General features: G+C 43.8%; 1 protein-coding gene and 1 long non-coding RNA gene across 2 annotated transcripts in view; one reads left to right on the forward strand and one right to left on the reverse strand.

The window, feature by feature from the left end:
- The window catches only part of LAMA3 (laminin subunit alpha 3), a 225,649-nt gene that overhangs the window by 75,398 nt on the left and 133,623 nt on the right, over positions 1-16,628 (reverse strand). Inside the window, exons 33-37 of the mRNA XM_075993589.1 lie at positions 8,625-8,769; positions 7,887-8,027; positions 6,563-6,724; positions 3,813-3,911; positions 1,541-1,624 (exon numbers count right to left, since the gene is read on the reverse strand). Of these exons, the coding sequence (XP_075849704.1) occupies positions 1,541-1,624; positions 3,813-3,911; positions 6,563-6,724; positions 7,887-8,027; positions 8,625-8,769 (631 nt within the window). The remainder of the gene's footprint in view (positions 1-1,540; positions 1,625-3,812; positions 3,912-6,562; positions 6,725-7,886; positions 8,028-8,624; positions 8,770-16,628) is intronic.
- LOC142861567 (uncharacterized) lies at positions 3,620-16,516 on the forward strand. Its single transcript, XR_012912797.1, has 3 exons — positions 3,620-3,859; positions 14,962-15,029; positions 16,281-16,516. It is a non-coding gene; the product is annotated as an uncharacterized LOC142861567 (long non-coding RNA).

A 16,628-nucleotide genomic window follows, 5' to 3' on the forward strand; every position in this document is an offset into this window, starting at 1 on the left:
TGCAAAAGGACTCTGTGTGCATGTTGGAGGACCCGCTTCAACTCTCAGCCAGGTAGTTGACAACTCTGCCTTAGCCTTCACTTCCTCCTTACAGAGAGCCTCCAGGTCAGCCAGAGATGAGAGCTTAGAGCCTTCTCAGGTCTTTCCTCAGCATGTGCAAATACCTAGATATGTGCACAGCCCTCGTATGTGCATAGCCTGCTACATTCCTAGGATTATGTTGGAGCTTTTCAAAGCCTTTATGAACATCTCATTCCACAGCCTTTTAAACTTTGTGATTACCTTATTGTTTGCTCCAACCACCTCAGGCAGTAATGAAGTTAAACAATCTAAATGTTTTCAGCAACACTTCCAGGAAAGAGCTCCAGTCAGGTCAAATAGAGACAAGTTTGCAAATGGAATCTTCTGAAAAACCTCCAGACAGGCCAAATTATGACAGTTCTTTGGGAAGGAGGCTTTGAAGGAACCCCAATATCACTATGCCCTATATTGTAGTCTTTTGCATCTTGCTTCTTTTATACAATATAATGTTCCTGAGGTCATGCATGTTGTAGCAGGCATCAATACTCTGTTTATTGCCAAGTATTTAACAGTATTCCATTGTATAGATGTACTTGTACAGAAATGTTAAAACATGTCTGCAAGTTCAAGGTACTCAAAAAAGTTTCACCCTTAGGCATTGGACATATTTAATAATACAAAAGGAACACTATTTTTAAGGAATAATTGTAACTACATAGATGTAATAAAATGTTTTATGATCTGATGAGCTTTCCTGTATTTAGCTATATTACTCTTTTTTGGTGTAAAATACTTTTGTGGCTTTTCTATCTATCCATCCCAGGCACTTGTTGGACCCTGACCAGGTCCCAGGTACTGAGGGAGTCCTGAGGATGACAGGGAGCTAAGTGGTAGCATTTACAAGCTTACAGAGTTTATAAGATGAGGATAATTAGTTGTGAAACAGGAGAGACAGTGCTAAAGTGCTGGAAAGATAGTACGCACAAAGCCACATGAGCATTGATCACTTTATGTTTTAATTAATTTGTATTTTAAATCTAGGCAGATTAAGTATTCCTTGTCTGAAATGTTTGACATTTGTCTAAAATGTTGTTTAATTATTTGAACATATTTAAAGTGTTGATTTAAAGTCTTTGTCTGTAAGTCTAATATCTGGTCTAAGTGATAGTGTATATATTGCATCCTCCTCCCTCCATATGGAACACAGAAGTGTTGAAACACAGAAGTGTTTCAAATTTCAAATTTTTTTAGATTTTGGAATATTTGCATTTTACTTAAGGATGGAACATCCCTAATCAGAAAATCCAAAATCTGAAATGCAACAATGAGCATTTCCTTTAAAGGCATTATATTGGTGCTCAAACAGTTTTGGATTTCGGAGCATTTTGGATTTGAGATTTTTGCTTAATGTGTATATATAAACGTAAATTTATATAATTTATATTTTAAAAATCTTAACTCAAAAATCATGATTATATGAAATAATTAAGTCATAAAGCAGAAAGGATCATTCCTTTACCTCTACCACCTGCACTCGGCCGTGATGCAGGCGGTCTGGCCGGGGGTTATTTGGCTCCTCGTAGATGACAGACATGTGCTGACCCTGTGTAAAGAAAACCATGAATGCCTCAGTGCCTTGGTTGGGATGTTTCAAGATTTATAATTGATCTAATAACACATTTCTGTGGATCTACATTATATGAAATCCCTAACTCTTAAAAAACAGTTTAGAATTAACTGACTGGTAAAAGGACTAATGACATGGAAACAGAATAATAGTAGTGAATGCAGTGCCTTTTCTCAAATAGGAAATCAGGAAAATTCCCTGGACCAAAAGTGGCTAACAAAGATGAGAATTTTCTTTCTTTCTTTCTATCTTTTTTTTTTTTTTAAGACCATGCTTTGCAGTAAATGCAGAAAGTGCTGTTTTCATTATTGGACTAGATTGTGGTAGGAAGAAATGCTTTGGTGGGTAGATTACTAAGGAAGGGGGTTGGCCAAGCCTGACTATGCCAGGAAGCTGCAGAGCTGGCATGTGGAGGAAGATATTCACCTGCAGCCTCCCTCTATGGGACCCAGCCTCACTGACCCTCAGCCTCCACGCCACCTGGTCACAGTGGCTCTGGAGTGACTCTTAACATGGCAGGGTGGGACAATGATGCCTAGCACTGGCAGCCCAGTGCAAACATACACAAGACCCAGCCTCTCTGCTGTAGCACCAACCCCAAAGAATCCCATTCACTAGGGCTGGTATTGCAGAAAGAAGAGCAATAACTGAAATCACATATAATTGAAACTTAATCTAAGAAACATGCCCCAAAGGCTCTTAATTACAGTGGTTTGGAACAAAGCAGCAGAGTAAATGTTTCAGGAGCCTAAATGACTTTCTGTGTTTGAAGATAAAATTAAGGAGAAATTTTGGTCATTACCTCTCAGTGAACCACAACGGTTTGCATAATAAACTTGTTGGCAGTAAAAAATAGGTATATTAATGGCCGGAACTATGACACGCTCTGCAAAAATATGAAACTAAAATACAGCACTGCCATGAGAGCATTTTTATTGTGCAGCTATTTTTCCTTCAACTATGACTCTGAAATCTTTACTGCTTTAGATATTCTGCAAAGGTTCCTTGGAATTTCTAAAATAACAATTCTACAGATTTGTATACCAGGAAAAACAAAACACGGCACAGTGATGCCTCAATACAAATATCTACCAAGAATGTGAAGCACTTGGCTGTGACAAGGTGTGTGGGACTTGCTGGTCCCTGTTTACAGTGCATGACACGAGAAAACCCTTCAAGAACCTTTAATTACCTTGCATTGATCATAGCACAAAACCCAGAAATAGAGCCAACTTCAGACAATGGCACCCCAACTTAAGTTCCAGGTATTGTGCCCTGCGTTGTGGGGAATTCAAAGTAAGACACGACATCATTTTCTAGATTGCAGCTCTGGATTGTATGCCAGGCACATAGGATGCGGATGTTGTCACTTCTCTTCTCAAAAAACCAAAGTGCGCCTCTGTCCCCCATCTATATCAAGTTAAATTCCTGTGACAGCATCAAATCCTTCCAGGCTTGTGTTTGGCGGCTCAGCACACACTGATAATATAGCCATGTCCTACTGATCGTCTCTTAAGCACAGCCTCCTGCCCTGCACTGCTTCCTGCCTCAGTTTACCTTAGTTCCTTGTCCCTGGAGGGGCATGTTTCCTCTTATGCCCATTCTTAAAGGCCTGGCTCAAAATGAACCACGAAACCTTCTGAGCCCTTCTCAGACCACACATAACTCCCGCTCCCTTACTCAGACCCCAGCGGCCACAGAGCCTCACTTAGGCTATCCTCAAACACCGCTTGGTACACTGGAGTTACTAGCATATTAGTCTAATCTCGTCTCCTTTTTGAGGAAAGGGGTCACCTGCCCTTTACAGAGCCCAGCAATGTGGTCTTGCACACAGGGAGGGCTCAAGAACATTTATGAAAACTAAATTGATAAGATAGAAACAGAAAAAAAGTTTAACCTGAGGCAGTCACTTGTGAGAGGCAAAGGAAAAATATAGTTAAGTACTAATATTTTGGAAGGGGAGAAGAAAGAAACCATTTGGTTGGAGGAAGCAGAATCCTGAGGAGATGCTACATGCTCTACATTTTCATTTTAGTTTCTTTAAAGTATTAGAAGTGACTTAATCTAAATGTTTTGTAGGCCACATATCAAGCTGTCCTAAATTTAAATCGGCACCAACTGCAACCGTCGCTTCCTGCCCTGCGGGTCGTGTTCTGATACATACGGTGAGCTGTACATCTGGCTGCTTTCCCAGGAGAACCATGTCACCAGGTAAGCCGAAGGACTTGGCTTGGAAAGTGAGGTAGCCACCATATGAGGAAACCTAAAATGGAGTTAACAGCACCAATAGCATACGTATTAAAAGAGACCATGGCAGCAGTAACCTGCAGAAAAAGCACATAAGCACATAACACTTTGGGAAGATATCCAGTCAACCTGCCAACAAGGGCTATGTCTAGAGACTGGGCTTGAGGATGCTATTTCAACTTTCTACTTTATGCTATGTTTTATGTCATTTAAAATGTTTAACATGAACATGATTGAGTGCTACCAGCAAGAAGATACTTCTGTTAAAAATAAAAAGAATAGTCATACTGGAATAAGAGATCGTTTTTTCCTAGATGATTACCAAGCCAAAATATTTATTAAATCCACTGCTGTTCTAGAAAATCTAGGCCATCGGTTTCTTATTTAACTGAGAGTAATACCTATCAATCACAAAATGAACCTCTAAAAATAAATTCCCTGCAAAAAAAATATTCCTGAAAGCAGATGGTGAATATTTCCCAAGATTTTGTGAATTCCATTGGGTACGGAAGCCACAACCAACTGCTCCAGTAGGGGTATGGACCTTCTCTCAGTGCCACCGAAGCAGCGTGGTCGTGCTGGGGATGTGGAGCTGAGTGGAGTCGGTTCTCTGACAGCCGCTTCACCACTGGCCCTGATACCTCCACCCTTAAAGACAAGACCAATCAAGAAGGAAGGAGTGATCAAAGGATGGACATCAGAGAAAGATCAGCTCAAATTAGACAGAATGAAATACCCTACGGAAAATGCAAACAACTTGGAGAAGGGGGGAAGAGGCTGCTCTTCTGAGATCCCAGTCAACAGAAGCTTTTCCTTGGAATCTGTCACCTGGCAAAGCCTCATAGAGCTATGAGCTTTGAGTCTGGAGGTATTCCAAGTATTGCCTTTTTTTTTTTTTTAGACAGAGTCTCGCGTTGTTGCCCAGGCTAGAGTGAGTAGAGTGAGTGCCATGGCATCAGCCTAGCTCACAGCAACTTCAAACTCCTGGGCTCAAGCAATCCTGCTGCCTCAGCCTCCCAAGTAGCTATGACTACAGGCACGCGCCACCATGCCCGGCTAACTTTTTCTATATATATTAGTTGGCCAATTAATTTCTTTCTATTTACAGTAGAGACGGGGTCTCGCTCTTGCTCAGGCTGGTTTCGAACTCCTGCCCTCGAGCAATCCGCCCGCCTAGGCCTCCCAGAGTGCTAGGATTACAGGCGTAAGCCACTGTGCCCGGCCTAGTATTGCCTTTTTGATGGGCTAAGGTGCATTTAAAACTATGCCCACAAATTATTTGTACTCTTCCTTCAAGAGGTGGAGCCTAATTCTCCTTCCCTTGAGTGTAGGCTACATTTAGTGACTCACTTCTGAAAAATAGAATAAGGGAGAAGTGAGAGTGTGTTAGTTCTGAAATTAGGTTATAAAAAGATTGTGGCTTTGTCTTGAGCTAGCTCGCTCACTCTCTCTCCACCCTGCCCCATCAGTTGCTTTGGGGGAAGCCCCTGTCATTTCATGAGGACCCTCAGGTAACCTTTGGAGGGTCTCATGTGATGAGGAACTGCGGCCTCCAGTCAACAGCCGGCAAGGAGCAGAGGTCTGCTAACAACTGTGTGAGTGAACTTGGAAGTGGATCCTCCAGTCCCGGGTGGCTGATGGCAACCTCATAAGCGACTCTGGGCATGTCCTCCTGAATTCCGATCCACAGAAACTGTGCAAGAAAATAACTGTTGTTGCTTTAAGCTGCAAAGTGTTGGTGTAGTTTGTTACATGGTAATAGATGATCAGCACACGGGCTAACCATGTAGAGGTGAAGAGGAGTATGAAGTGAGGGACAGGTGGGTCACAGGAGAGAAGCGACATGCTCCACACTCGCATGTCAAAATCCACAGCCTTCCACCCAGAAGATAGAGTTGGAGACCTTGGGCCGACTATATTCGGTTATTCTAAACGTGAGAATGCGGCATTGCCTGAGCTGGGCTCTGCGAACACAGCTGTTCTAATATTCGGCCCTAATATTCGGTTATTCTAAACGTGAGAATGCGGCATTGCCTGAGCTGGGCTCTGCGAACACAGCTGTTCTCAAAAGTTCTCCCCTTGCTAAGAAGCATATGTCACCTGCTGGAGTTTCCACAAGACCTGCATTTCTGTCCTTATAAAATGGGCAGAGTCGGCCAGGTTCTGGAATAATAAGTCATGCAGCAAAGGAAGAGCAACTGGTTTATAAAGTCCCTGAGGAGTGTGTAACTAAACACACACAATTCTGCTTATGGAAGCTGAACTGCCACAGGATCCTGTGTGTCTTTTAATAAGCTTATGAGTCACTTTTCAGCTTTTGTCTTCTGACAGGGAGCCTTTCTTCTGCTTTGAAACAAAGAATTCTCGGCATTGGCATTTAAAAGCATACATGTCCCATTTGCAACTAATATTATTTAAATGGCATTTCCCTGGAGGAAAATTCTTTGGCATTAAGTAAAAATGGAAAAAACCCATTGTGCACACTTCCCTTTGTGGTGGCTCACACGTGGGGCCACATGAGTTCCCTCTCAGCCCCTCACAGCAAGGTCTCTTCTTCATTTTTCGTTCTCCTAATTCCTAAAATGTTAATAACCTGAACTGCCTGATGCTTATGCTCATGCGATAGAGGCCCACAAAAGGCCCAGAGGAGCGACAGGACTTCATTACCTTGTCCCCCAGGTAGGAAGGAGGTGCAACCCAGGACGCGCTACGGACTGTTGCAGGCAGCTCCTGCAGGTCCGCCACCATGCTGTTGCTGCCTGGGTTGAATGACACGGGGACGTCCATTCTGTCTGCTGTCTCCAGGCGCCAGCCCATCATGTCCACGAACTGGAACACGAAAGCAAGGAATGGAAACGTGGTTGTGGCTTCCTTGGTGATGGCTGAATTATGTCACTAGAAAGATTTGTGGGGCTGCCACCTGCTTCAAGGGCCTCCTGGATGTGTCTCCTCTTTAGCCCCCTCCCTTGGGCTCCCAGGACCGAGCCCCATCTGACCCATCACCACTGAGTTCTCAGAGGGCAGTGGCAGTACACATGTGGGACTCATCCTTGTATCCCAGCACATATCCTGGTTCTTGACAACTAGTAGCCATTCAATGAGCGTTTGAATTATAAATAAATAAGTGTATGAATAATAACTGGGGCTGCGGGTACATTTTAACAGCAAGCTCCTTATAGAGAAAAATGTGATAAAAAATAGAGTGGCCCAATATTATTATTTTTCTCTAAATGTAGCATCAAAATTAAATCTTTCCCTGGTCACAAAGAAAGCCAGTTAATTTAGAGTAAAGAAAAAGGAAGAAGCCATCAGGCATAGGTTGGAATAGACGTTCTCTGGTTCTCTGGGTTGTCAGGGGAGGTAAGGAGAGGAGACTTCAGAGAGATTTACGAATTAATTTTTTTGTCCAAATACTAGCCTGCATTCCTTTTAGGAAGCAGGCAGTGAAATATATAATATATCTTTCTTTGAATCCTTGTTAGATATGAGACATTAAACAAAGAAAGCAAGCATGAGACTACTGGTTCATGGAATAATGAAGACAACAAAAGTTTTAGTTTCATGAAGTTAATTTTAAAAGTAGCCAAAGAAAAGATTTGGTAAAATAGGTGAGAAGGAAAGTAAAGCAGGAAGAAGAGAAGATGAAAAGAGAAATGAGGGGTGTGATATTGTGATATAGTAGGAGATCTCTATTTGGTCCTTGTCCCCAGTTCCTGGTGAATGGCTCCTAAAACCCTTGCAAAGTCTCAAATGATCAGGGTGATAGGAGTGTCTTTTGTCATAATATTTGGTATCAGTCCCCGATTCCTCACACTAGATTTTCTAAGACCCTTGGAATCTCCAATATAATAAATGGCTTTTTGTACACATACCCTACAATTTCAGGGAACAAAAATAAAACACACTGCAAGCCAAGGAACACACAAGGCAATGCCTCCCATTTCAACAAATCAATATACAAAGTTCTGCAACACTTCATGTCAATTCATACCTTAGCTCTTCTCTTATGTGAACTGTAGCAATGATTATTTACTCCAAAGCAAAAGCAGCTAGTACAACCCTTGGGATTGGCTGGGTCCAAATGGAAAGATCCTTCCCGGCACACGTTACATTCAGTACCTTCCACATTTTCCTATTGAAGCAAGACATGAAATGAGATTATGCCTCCAAAGTTTCCCTGAGTGCAATTAGCTACTTACACAAATTAAATACCAGCCCAAGATGTTAGGACACGGATGTTAACACAACATCAAAAGATACATAATTGTTAAGCTTTCACACCACGTTAATTGTTTAAAATTTTATACCACACACAAGTGGAAGAGAACATTCCCTAAATTTGATAAGATGCCCCTTGGCATCTTGGGAGGTCTCTCACAACCTGGCAGGCCCCCTCCGTGCAGAGATGATGACCTGGGGTCCATGGCCCAGGAATAGGCTTTATGGGAACCTATGAACCTCATGAAATTGTAGATACAAGTTTGTGTTGATTGTTCTGGAAAAGAGCTATACCTTCATCAGATTCTCTGTGGCCTCTCTGAGGGAGAAGGGGTCTTCCTTTCTAATTATGTCTATGAAATGAGGTAATGACTATAAAATACTACATGCTTTATGAAACCTATTATGGTCAGTCCCATTTCCCACGTTTTTCTATGTTGACTCCATACACATGAAGCACTTCCTCCCTGACTGGTGGCTGGCGTCCCTGGCATTGCATCATCCATCTTACCTTGCAGAGGCAAGCCCCAGTCCCCGGGTCACACACTCCTGGCTCAGTCCCATCTCTGTTGCAACTGCAGGGAACACACTCAGGGAAGCGGTAAAACCCGGAAGCACATCGGTCGCACTGTCGCCCTGTAATTCTGGGCTTGCATCTATACCCAAAGGAAGCAAAAATCCTCATCATCTTTCTATATGCAATTCTAAACTGCACACCTACACTGTAGCAGAGCAGGTGGTGCACAAAACCAGTTAAACAGCCACAATGCCTCTCTGTGGAGGGGCTTATCATCCAAGGTAGAATGGGAAGCAGCAGACCAAAGACACTTGTAGAAAGTGGGTCATTGACAACTGACCATTGTGAATGGTCATGGACGTCCATCATGGAGGGTCAAGCTCAGTGCTGGGCACTAGGGGTGCAAGAACGGACACGGCACCTGTGCCTGCCAGGCTGCCACAGACAGCCCATGAGTAGAAATGGGGACAATATACACACAGGGTCTAACTGAGGTTTGGAGGAACAGCAGGTGACCCAGCCCCAGACAGTCATTCGTTTCCCTGGGGGAGGTGACTGCTGAGCTGAGCCTTATAGGATAGAGTCAGGGGGTTGGAGGTGGGGCAGGCATTCCAGACAGAAGGAACAGTGTGGAGACCACCCAGTGTGTGCAGGGAACAACACAATCGTGGTGCTGCCAGGGCAGATGTCTGAGCAAGGTTCAGGCTGACTCATGAGCCTGAAGAAGCTGATGGTGCCAACTCATGAGGACTGTGGGGCTGGACACTGTCTCGTGGTAGCACAGCGCAGTGGCTGAGACCTGTGCATCCAAGGCAGAATGGCCATATCAGATATATAGTCTTAGCAAGTTATTTAACTTCTCAAAGTCTTACTTTTCTCATCCATGAGAGAGGCTTGCTGCCTCCTAGGGCTGCTGTGCGCACAGATGAGGCAGTGCATGCAAACTGTCAGCGCAGTGCTGGCACATGGTGAGATTCAATGAGGTACTGCTGTCGTGAACAGCTGTTAAGGAGGGGATAGCGTGGCTGATCATGTGCAGAGGCTGGAGCCGAGGGGGTGAGTTCCACAGCAACAGGCTCTTGAGTCAGGAGAGAGACCAGGGGGCTGACATAGGGCAAACGTATTGGGATGGATGGGGGGATGGGCTCCCAAACTGCTTTGGGGTGAGGATGCTGGGACTTGTAATGTCCTGGATGAGGAGAGAGGAAAGAGGAGAAGGCAAGGAAGACTCCCAGTTCTCCAGCTCAGGTGATGGAGTGGGTCATGGCCCCCATGTGAGGCCAAAAATGAAGGGGTGAGAGTGTCCAGAGGGAAGCTAAGGTGGACCTGGTGGGGACAGTCAGTGGCTGCCACCTGCGAGTGCTGGAGCTCAGGGAAGATGCTGGGGGAGCTCCAAGTCACCCATCTGCAGGTTCCTGCAACTGACGCGGGGGGTGGATAAGAAAATGCCAGCGACTGAGCAGAGGGAGCCACAGGGGCCAGCCCATCCCAGGCAGCCCAGCACCAGAATGCAGAAGAGGAGAAGCAGGGTGAGGCTGAGCCTCAGTGGCTCCGGCACTGTGTCCCACAGCTGGGATCTCCACACATGGATCCTTTTTTGTGGGACTAAGGAAAGTATTTGAAATATATTTTCAATTGGCATTTAGGGAATAATATTTTATCATTCAATCTCTATCAACTGTAAGCCATCACCTATCTCCTAATACTTATGAAAATATCTCACCCAAGTGACCATTCTAAAAAACATAAATATAACTTGATATCTCACTAACTTCGCCTTTGGCAAATATCTGCTTGTAACCAGATGAAGGATCTTGTACTTGATTAAGAACACAAACTTGGAACCAGGCAACTGAGGTTTGGATCCTAACTCTAGCACTTATTGGACCTTGGGCAAATTAATCTCTTTACAACCGGGTTTCCTTATCTGTAAAAATGGAGATAATAACACCTGTTGCATAGGATTATTGTGAGGATTAAATAAGATAATATACGTAAAGACCATAGAACAGTGCATAGCACACATATAATACTTGCTATTATTCTTGTTGTGTTGGCCGAGGGGAGCAGATGGGTGTCCTTTATCCACTCTGAACACCTGAAAGGACTAAATTGGCTTTACCCACAAGTCCTGCTAACAAGGCGAATGGCGTTCAGTTCTTCCAGCCCTATCCCTCTCATCTTTCCCACTATCTGATACCTGCAGAAATTGTTTTGTAAGAAAGAAAGTATCCTCAACCACATCTTGAGCAATATAGGTGTAGAGTGCAAATGGTCTGCTTGAAGTGGATTACTCAAGTGTAGGGAGCTGCAAACCTTGGGAGGGGATCAGAGGCTCTTCTGGGGAGCTAGGAGAACTGTGAGCCATCTTCTCAGAGATGTGCTCACCACACACACACACACACACACACACACACACACACACACACACACACACTTGCTCTCATATACGCACAATTTGACAATCCCTATCGAAGGGTTCCAGGGGCTCAGGTTAATAACACCTGCTCTCCCATGAATCTCAGACTATGTGCAATCAGAGTCCAGCAGAAAAACATAAAGCCTGTCCCCAGATGATTCCTTATTTCTAGAGTGCCAGTGAGTGTGGAGCACGAGAGCTCTGGTGGTCTAGAGACGGGAAGGAAAAGAGTACCGATAACCCCTCCCCAGAGACAGAGCATCAGAGAGAGGAAGCTTGGAACAGAGGCCTTTGGAGATGACTCGCCTGGCAGTGGAGGAAAGAACAGTGTGCAGAGCGGGACAGTGCTGTCATCATGGACTGCCAACCTGACAGGGGCTCAGAGTGTCCTCTGAGCAGTTTAGCTGGGCCTGGACTTGGAAGGTGAGGTCAAGCAGACAGGAGTCCTTTTTTTAAAAAAAAAAAAGTCTGTATATATATTTCCACTTCACTGGAAAAGGAAGGAACAGGAGTATCTGCAGCAAAGGTAGCTGTGGAAGCTGCTTGTCCCCTGTGTTAGGAGACAAGGAAGAGGGGATGCCTGTTTACTTCAGAACGTAGGTGAGATGATGGGGTATAGCAGAGAGTGGGCTGAGAGGGTGCGACACGTCAGTAATAAAGGATTGAGCCCCAAGCCTCATGTAGTGTGTCAGCAGCAGCTGAGAGCACAAGAGTGGTGGAGAAGAAGCAAGCTCATAGCAGAGCGATGGGAGCAGTGGGCTGTGAACAGGACCCTCACAGCCTAGCTGGGGTGAGAGGCCAGGGCTCACCCAAACTTGGAGGATATAATATCTATATTCCTGAGTAATGCAATATTTAGATCATTGATCATATGAATCCTGTGCAAAAACAAGCAACCAAAGCAGTTTGTAGTGGTGCCATGATAACATGTGAAAAAAGGGAGACTTCCTTTTCAAAGTCTGGCTGAACATCTTTTAAAATGACCTCCAGTCTGCCCGACTTGGCTCTTTCTCCAGGGAGACTCTCTGTTCTCCAAGGAGCTGCCTTGCTGCAAAAGCAAGAGGATTCTATCAGCTGCTGCTTCTGCTGGGAGGTGCAGGTTGGCAGCTCCAGGGAAGCAGCCCCAAGGACGTCACCTCCACAGCCATGGGCTTGCGGCCAGATGTTATGCAACAACACCTGCACATGTGCAATGCTTGCTCCGTGTCTCAGAAACCAGGCCCGGCTGTGTTAGGGTGCGCTCTGTCCTCTGGTCATCAAGCACTACAAGACCCTTCATATTACACCCACATCAAACTCTAGTGTTAATCTAGACCCCAAAGTCTGCCTTATTCATTCACGAATTCCTGGGTGCCATCTATGTCCACATCCCTGCATTAGGGGACATGGTGGGAAGGGATAGTATAGAGTAAGTCAGTCTTGACTTGGGTATATTCTCGCTGAGAACACAGGACCTAGAGATGTGGAAAGTAGTCATCTTGTGAGAGACAAGCCAGCTAAGCTAAACATTGGCCAATCACACAATGAGGATATCTTTGAGGACCTGTGGAAGGCGGTATGCCTCCTTTGAGTTTGTACTTTCAACACAAAATCCTTGAAGGACAGGTATGCTTTGGGGGTAGCAGATGGTGAGGAGGGAGGCCTTTCATACCTGGAGACCCGAACATGTGTAAAAAATGTTTTGTGGAAGTGAGAAAACCAAGCCAGAGAAGAAAGAAGAAAAAAAGGCTTAAGTTAAGGTATGTGGGGGTCAGATTACCGTGAAAAGCTGGTCTTCGTGTGTATGGAAGTGGTGTTGTGCACAGCCCTGTGTCCCCACAGCTCCCCACCTACCATATAGCGCTCACCACACTGCACTGTCACTATTGGTTAGAAGAGACTGATGACAGGTGCCTTCCACACGAAGCACAGCACCCAAACTGAAGTAGGTATGTGATACACTTTGAGCAATAAAACACATACAAAATAGAATTTAAGGCAAAATAATCCTCAAAAAAACCTCATAAGGAAGAGGAGGGGCCATTTTATCCTCATTAAAATAACAAAAAAAATCACATGCCAAGAAGGAAAACAATAAGAAAAAAGAAGATAAAATCATGAAAAAAGAAGATAAAATCATAAATATATATGAATTTCTCAACGTTGTCTCAAGTGTTATAGACTAATAGTTCCACATATTAGGGACAAAATTATGTGGAAAACAGATTTTAAAATCCTAATATAACTGTGTATTTAGCATATTCCTCTTAGATTAAGGGGCCAAAAAAGAATGAATCAATGAAGGAATGAGTAAATCAGGAAAAGGAAGGTGGGTTAGGAAAGCACCAATACCATCCAAACATGAAGTGGTAAAAGACTTAACCAGCAGAGAGCCATGGAAAGGAAGGAGGATGACCTGGCCCTGGCTGGAAGTTGACACTTGACTGGCAGTAGGGAAAATGAGCAGTTTCTAAGTTGACTCTCAGATCTAAGGCTTTGAGGACTGGAAAAAGACTGTCACCACTAAGTAGATTTTTTTTTTTAATCCAAAGGGAGAAATGGCTTGAACAGCAAGGCAATGATGTGGGTTTCAGAGATAGGATTGGAGTTGCAGAATTCTAGAATTAGAGATCACCCAATCTAACCTTTCATTACACATGTAGGAGACAGGAGCCCAAAGAGGTCAGGGGACTTGTCCAAGGCTATCTAAGTAAAGCCAGTAAAAGAACCCAGGTCGAGCTGATTTGCAAAGAAAGTGGGATAAGACAGCCATCAGGGGTGAGTGACTGAGGCTGGGACAAAGGGCTGGACAGCATAGAGGAAGGCAGACATCCATAACCTCCACAAATAATCCCAGTAGCTAATACTGCCTGGGTGCATGGTGTGTGTCAAGCACTGCTCTAAGTGTGGTGCATAGGATATTCCACCCTCTAAAGAACTTTATGAGGTAGTGCCTTCAGGAGCCCTATTTTACGGATGAAGACCGAAGGCCCAGGGAGAGAACTATCATGCCTGAGTCACCCAGGCAGTGGGTTGCAGAGACAGGATGCAGCCTTATTCAAACTCACACCACACATCCTCCTTGTCTGGGGACAGAAGGAAGAAACAAAGCCAGTGAAACAGCCAGAGGACAGAAGGAATGCAGGTGAGACCTCTGAGCTCCTTCTGTGCAGTGGTCACCACCATGTCACCACTGTGTCCCAGCACCCGCATGCTGCCTGGCTGTCCCCATTCCAATTATTCAAGGAGGTGTATCAGAGGAATTGCCTCTCCAAGTTGTTAGGGCTCAGGGATTTAAGCCTCACTGGAAGCACTTCTGTTTCAAGAACGCCAAGTCTATGACCTTTGCTGGTATTTAATTTCTCCATTTAACATAAACACTTAGTAAATCCGTGAGGACTGGCGGAGACAGAGGTCATTCCAAAAGGCTTTGCTATTGCTACCACTCTTCAGAAAAGGCACGTTGTAAGTGTGTCTCCATTGGCTATCTGAGTGGACTGCTGTCTCCTTTAATCAATCTTAAAATAGTCTGAAAGTGATCAACATCACGACAGCTTTTAAAAGCAGTGACCCCCAGCTTCCTCCTAACTGTTACAGATTGATAAAATCTTCTGCAGAGATCTTTTACTTGTTCAAAGAACCTGATGGCATGCATCTTCCCTTATTAAAAGCATATGCAAATGTTTTCATCCCTATTATATTTTATTAAGTATATATATTTGCTGTTTTGTGTTGCTATAAAAATGAAATTTTCATTAAAGTATCTTTATGATCTCCATCTAATGGGGTTGGCCAAAATAATAGATCTTTTGGTACTTATACAATATAATTTTGCAATATTGTCTGTAATACAGAGATTGAAGAAGAAATAGAATCAGAATTTTAAATTTAGATGGGAAGTTAGAGATGATTTTATTAAACTTCACTTTACAGATTCGGAAACTGAGACCCAGGAAAGTAAAATGACTTGCCCGGAGTCTCCTAGCTGGGACATGAAAAAGGTGAGTCAAGAACTCATTTTTATGGTTCCATCTTAATTTATTCCCAATTGTCTCTAAAACTACCACACCAATTTTAATTAAGTAAAGACTGGATGTTGTGGATTGCTAGAATTATTTTTATAATTTATTTTAAAGTAGATTAATATTTATATCAGTCTGATTTTCTTTTAGTAAGATAAACTTGAACACCTGTAAGTATCAAGTTCAATTTGAAAATTCAGCTTTGTAATTTGTGATAATTTGTATAACTACAAAAGAGTTTGCTTCTAATTGAGAAAGGATGTGTTTTTCTATTTATTGCAAAGTCCAGGTATCTCTGGTTAGTTCTTTCACTGAGCTTTAGGTTTCTTTAAACATACTCTGCATTAGGAAATTTCTGGGGGAGAAAAAGCAGTCTTTTCTGTAATATTTTGTAAAGAAACAATCCTCTTTGGTAATGTCAAAGTAAACAATTGCACATCTTGGTTTAAGTGTGATACAAGTCAATAAGATTCCATTGCTGTTGATGCTGCCAGGTTTGGACAAAACTATAGTCATCCCACAGTCCTGAGCTAGGAATTTTCCAGGCTATTCAATTGTCATTGGCAGTGAGGGTTTGTTCAAAATTCCTTAGTTTTCACCTAAAATGCCATGGTAAATCTATCCATTACTTCCTGGTGTCTTAATATTAAAAATTGTATAACATTCTTGGTTTTCTTTTTCTGTGGCGACAGCAGTGAGAAACTGTGTGTGAAGTTCTGTATGCAGTGATTTAGTCCGTTGACAAACTAGACCCCTTTAAAACTCCCTCCCACTAGTTCTGAGACAGTGAATTCTCCTGCTTCTCTTCCTCCCCCTTGGCTCCTTTGTTCCCTATGATTAGATGCATGTATGCCCTCAGGGACCCACATCTGGTCCCTGAGCAACTGAGTTGACTCAAGCAGGACTCACACCTGTGGTTTTAAAAATTCAGAATGTTCTGTGACTCAGATTTTTCTCCCAGCTTCCTTACAAGGTCCTGGTAGTAGAAAGGAGTTGGTAGGCACCAGGCAGCAGCTAAAGCTGTGGTTAAGGGTCCGTCTGTAGGAAAAGTGAACACTACTGCTAGAGAGTTGAATGGTGCCCCCCCCAAAGATATGTCCAAGCCCTACACCCCGCACCTGGGAATGTGACCTTGTTTGGAAATAAGGTCTTTCAGATGTAATCAAGTTAAGGTGAGGTAATACCACAGTAAGGTAGGCCCTAAGCCAATCTGATGGTTGTCCTTGTAAGAAAATGAGAAGAGACACAGATACACACAAAGAGAAAAACACGTGAGGACAGAGACACATTGGGACAACAGTGTGTGAAGACAAAAGCACAGATTGGAGTGATGCAGCCACAAGCTGAGGAAACCCAAGGAATATCAGCAACACCAGCAGCTAAGACACAGGCGTGGAACAGGCCTCCAGAAGGAGTCAACCCTGCTGACTCCAGAAATGTGAGAGAATAAATTTCCATCATTTTAAGCCACCCAGTTTGTGGTCATTTGTTACAGCAGCTGCAGGCAACTAACACATCTGCCCTTGAGCTGGGGCCGCTGAGGCCTGTCACCAGCAGCTGCAGCTCCTCCTGGTTCTC

This window comes from Microcebus murinus, chromosome 17 (genome assembly GCF_040939455.1).
Source record: "Microcebus murinus isolate Inina chromosome 17, M.murinus_Inina_mat1.0, whole genome shotgun sequence".
Lineage (NCBI taxonomy): Eukaryota > Metazoa > Chordata > Mammalia > Primates > Cheirogaleidae > Microcebus > Microcebus murinus.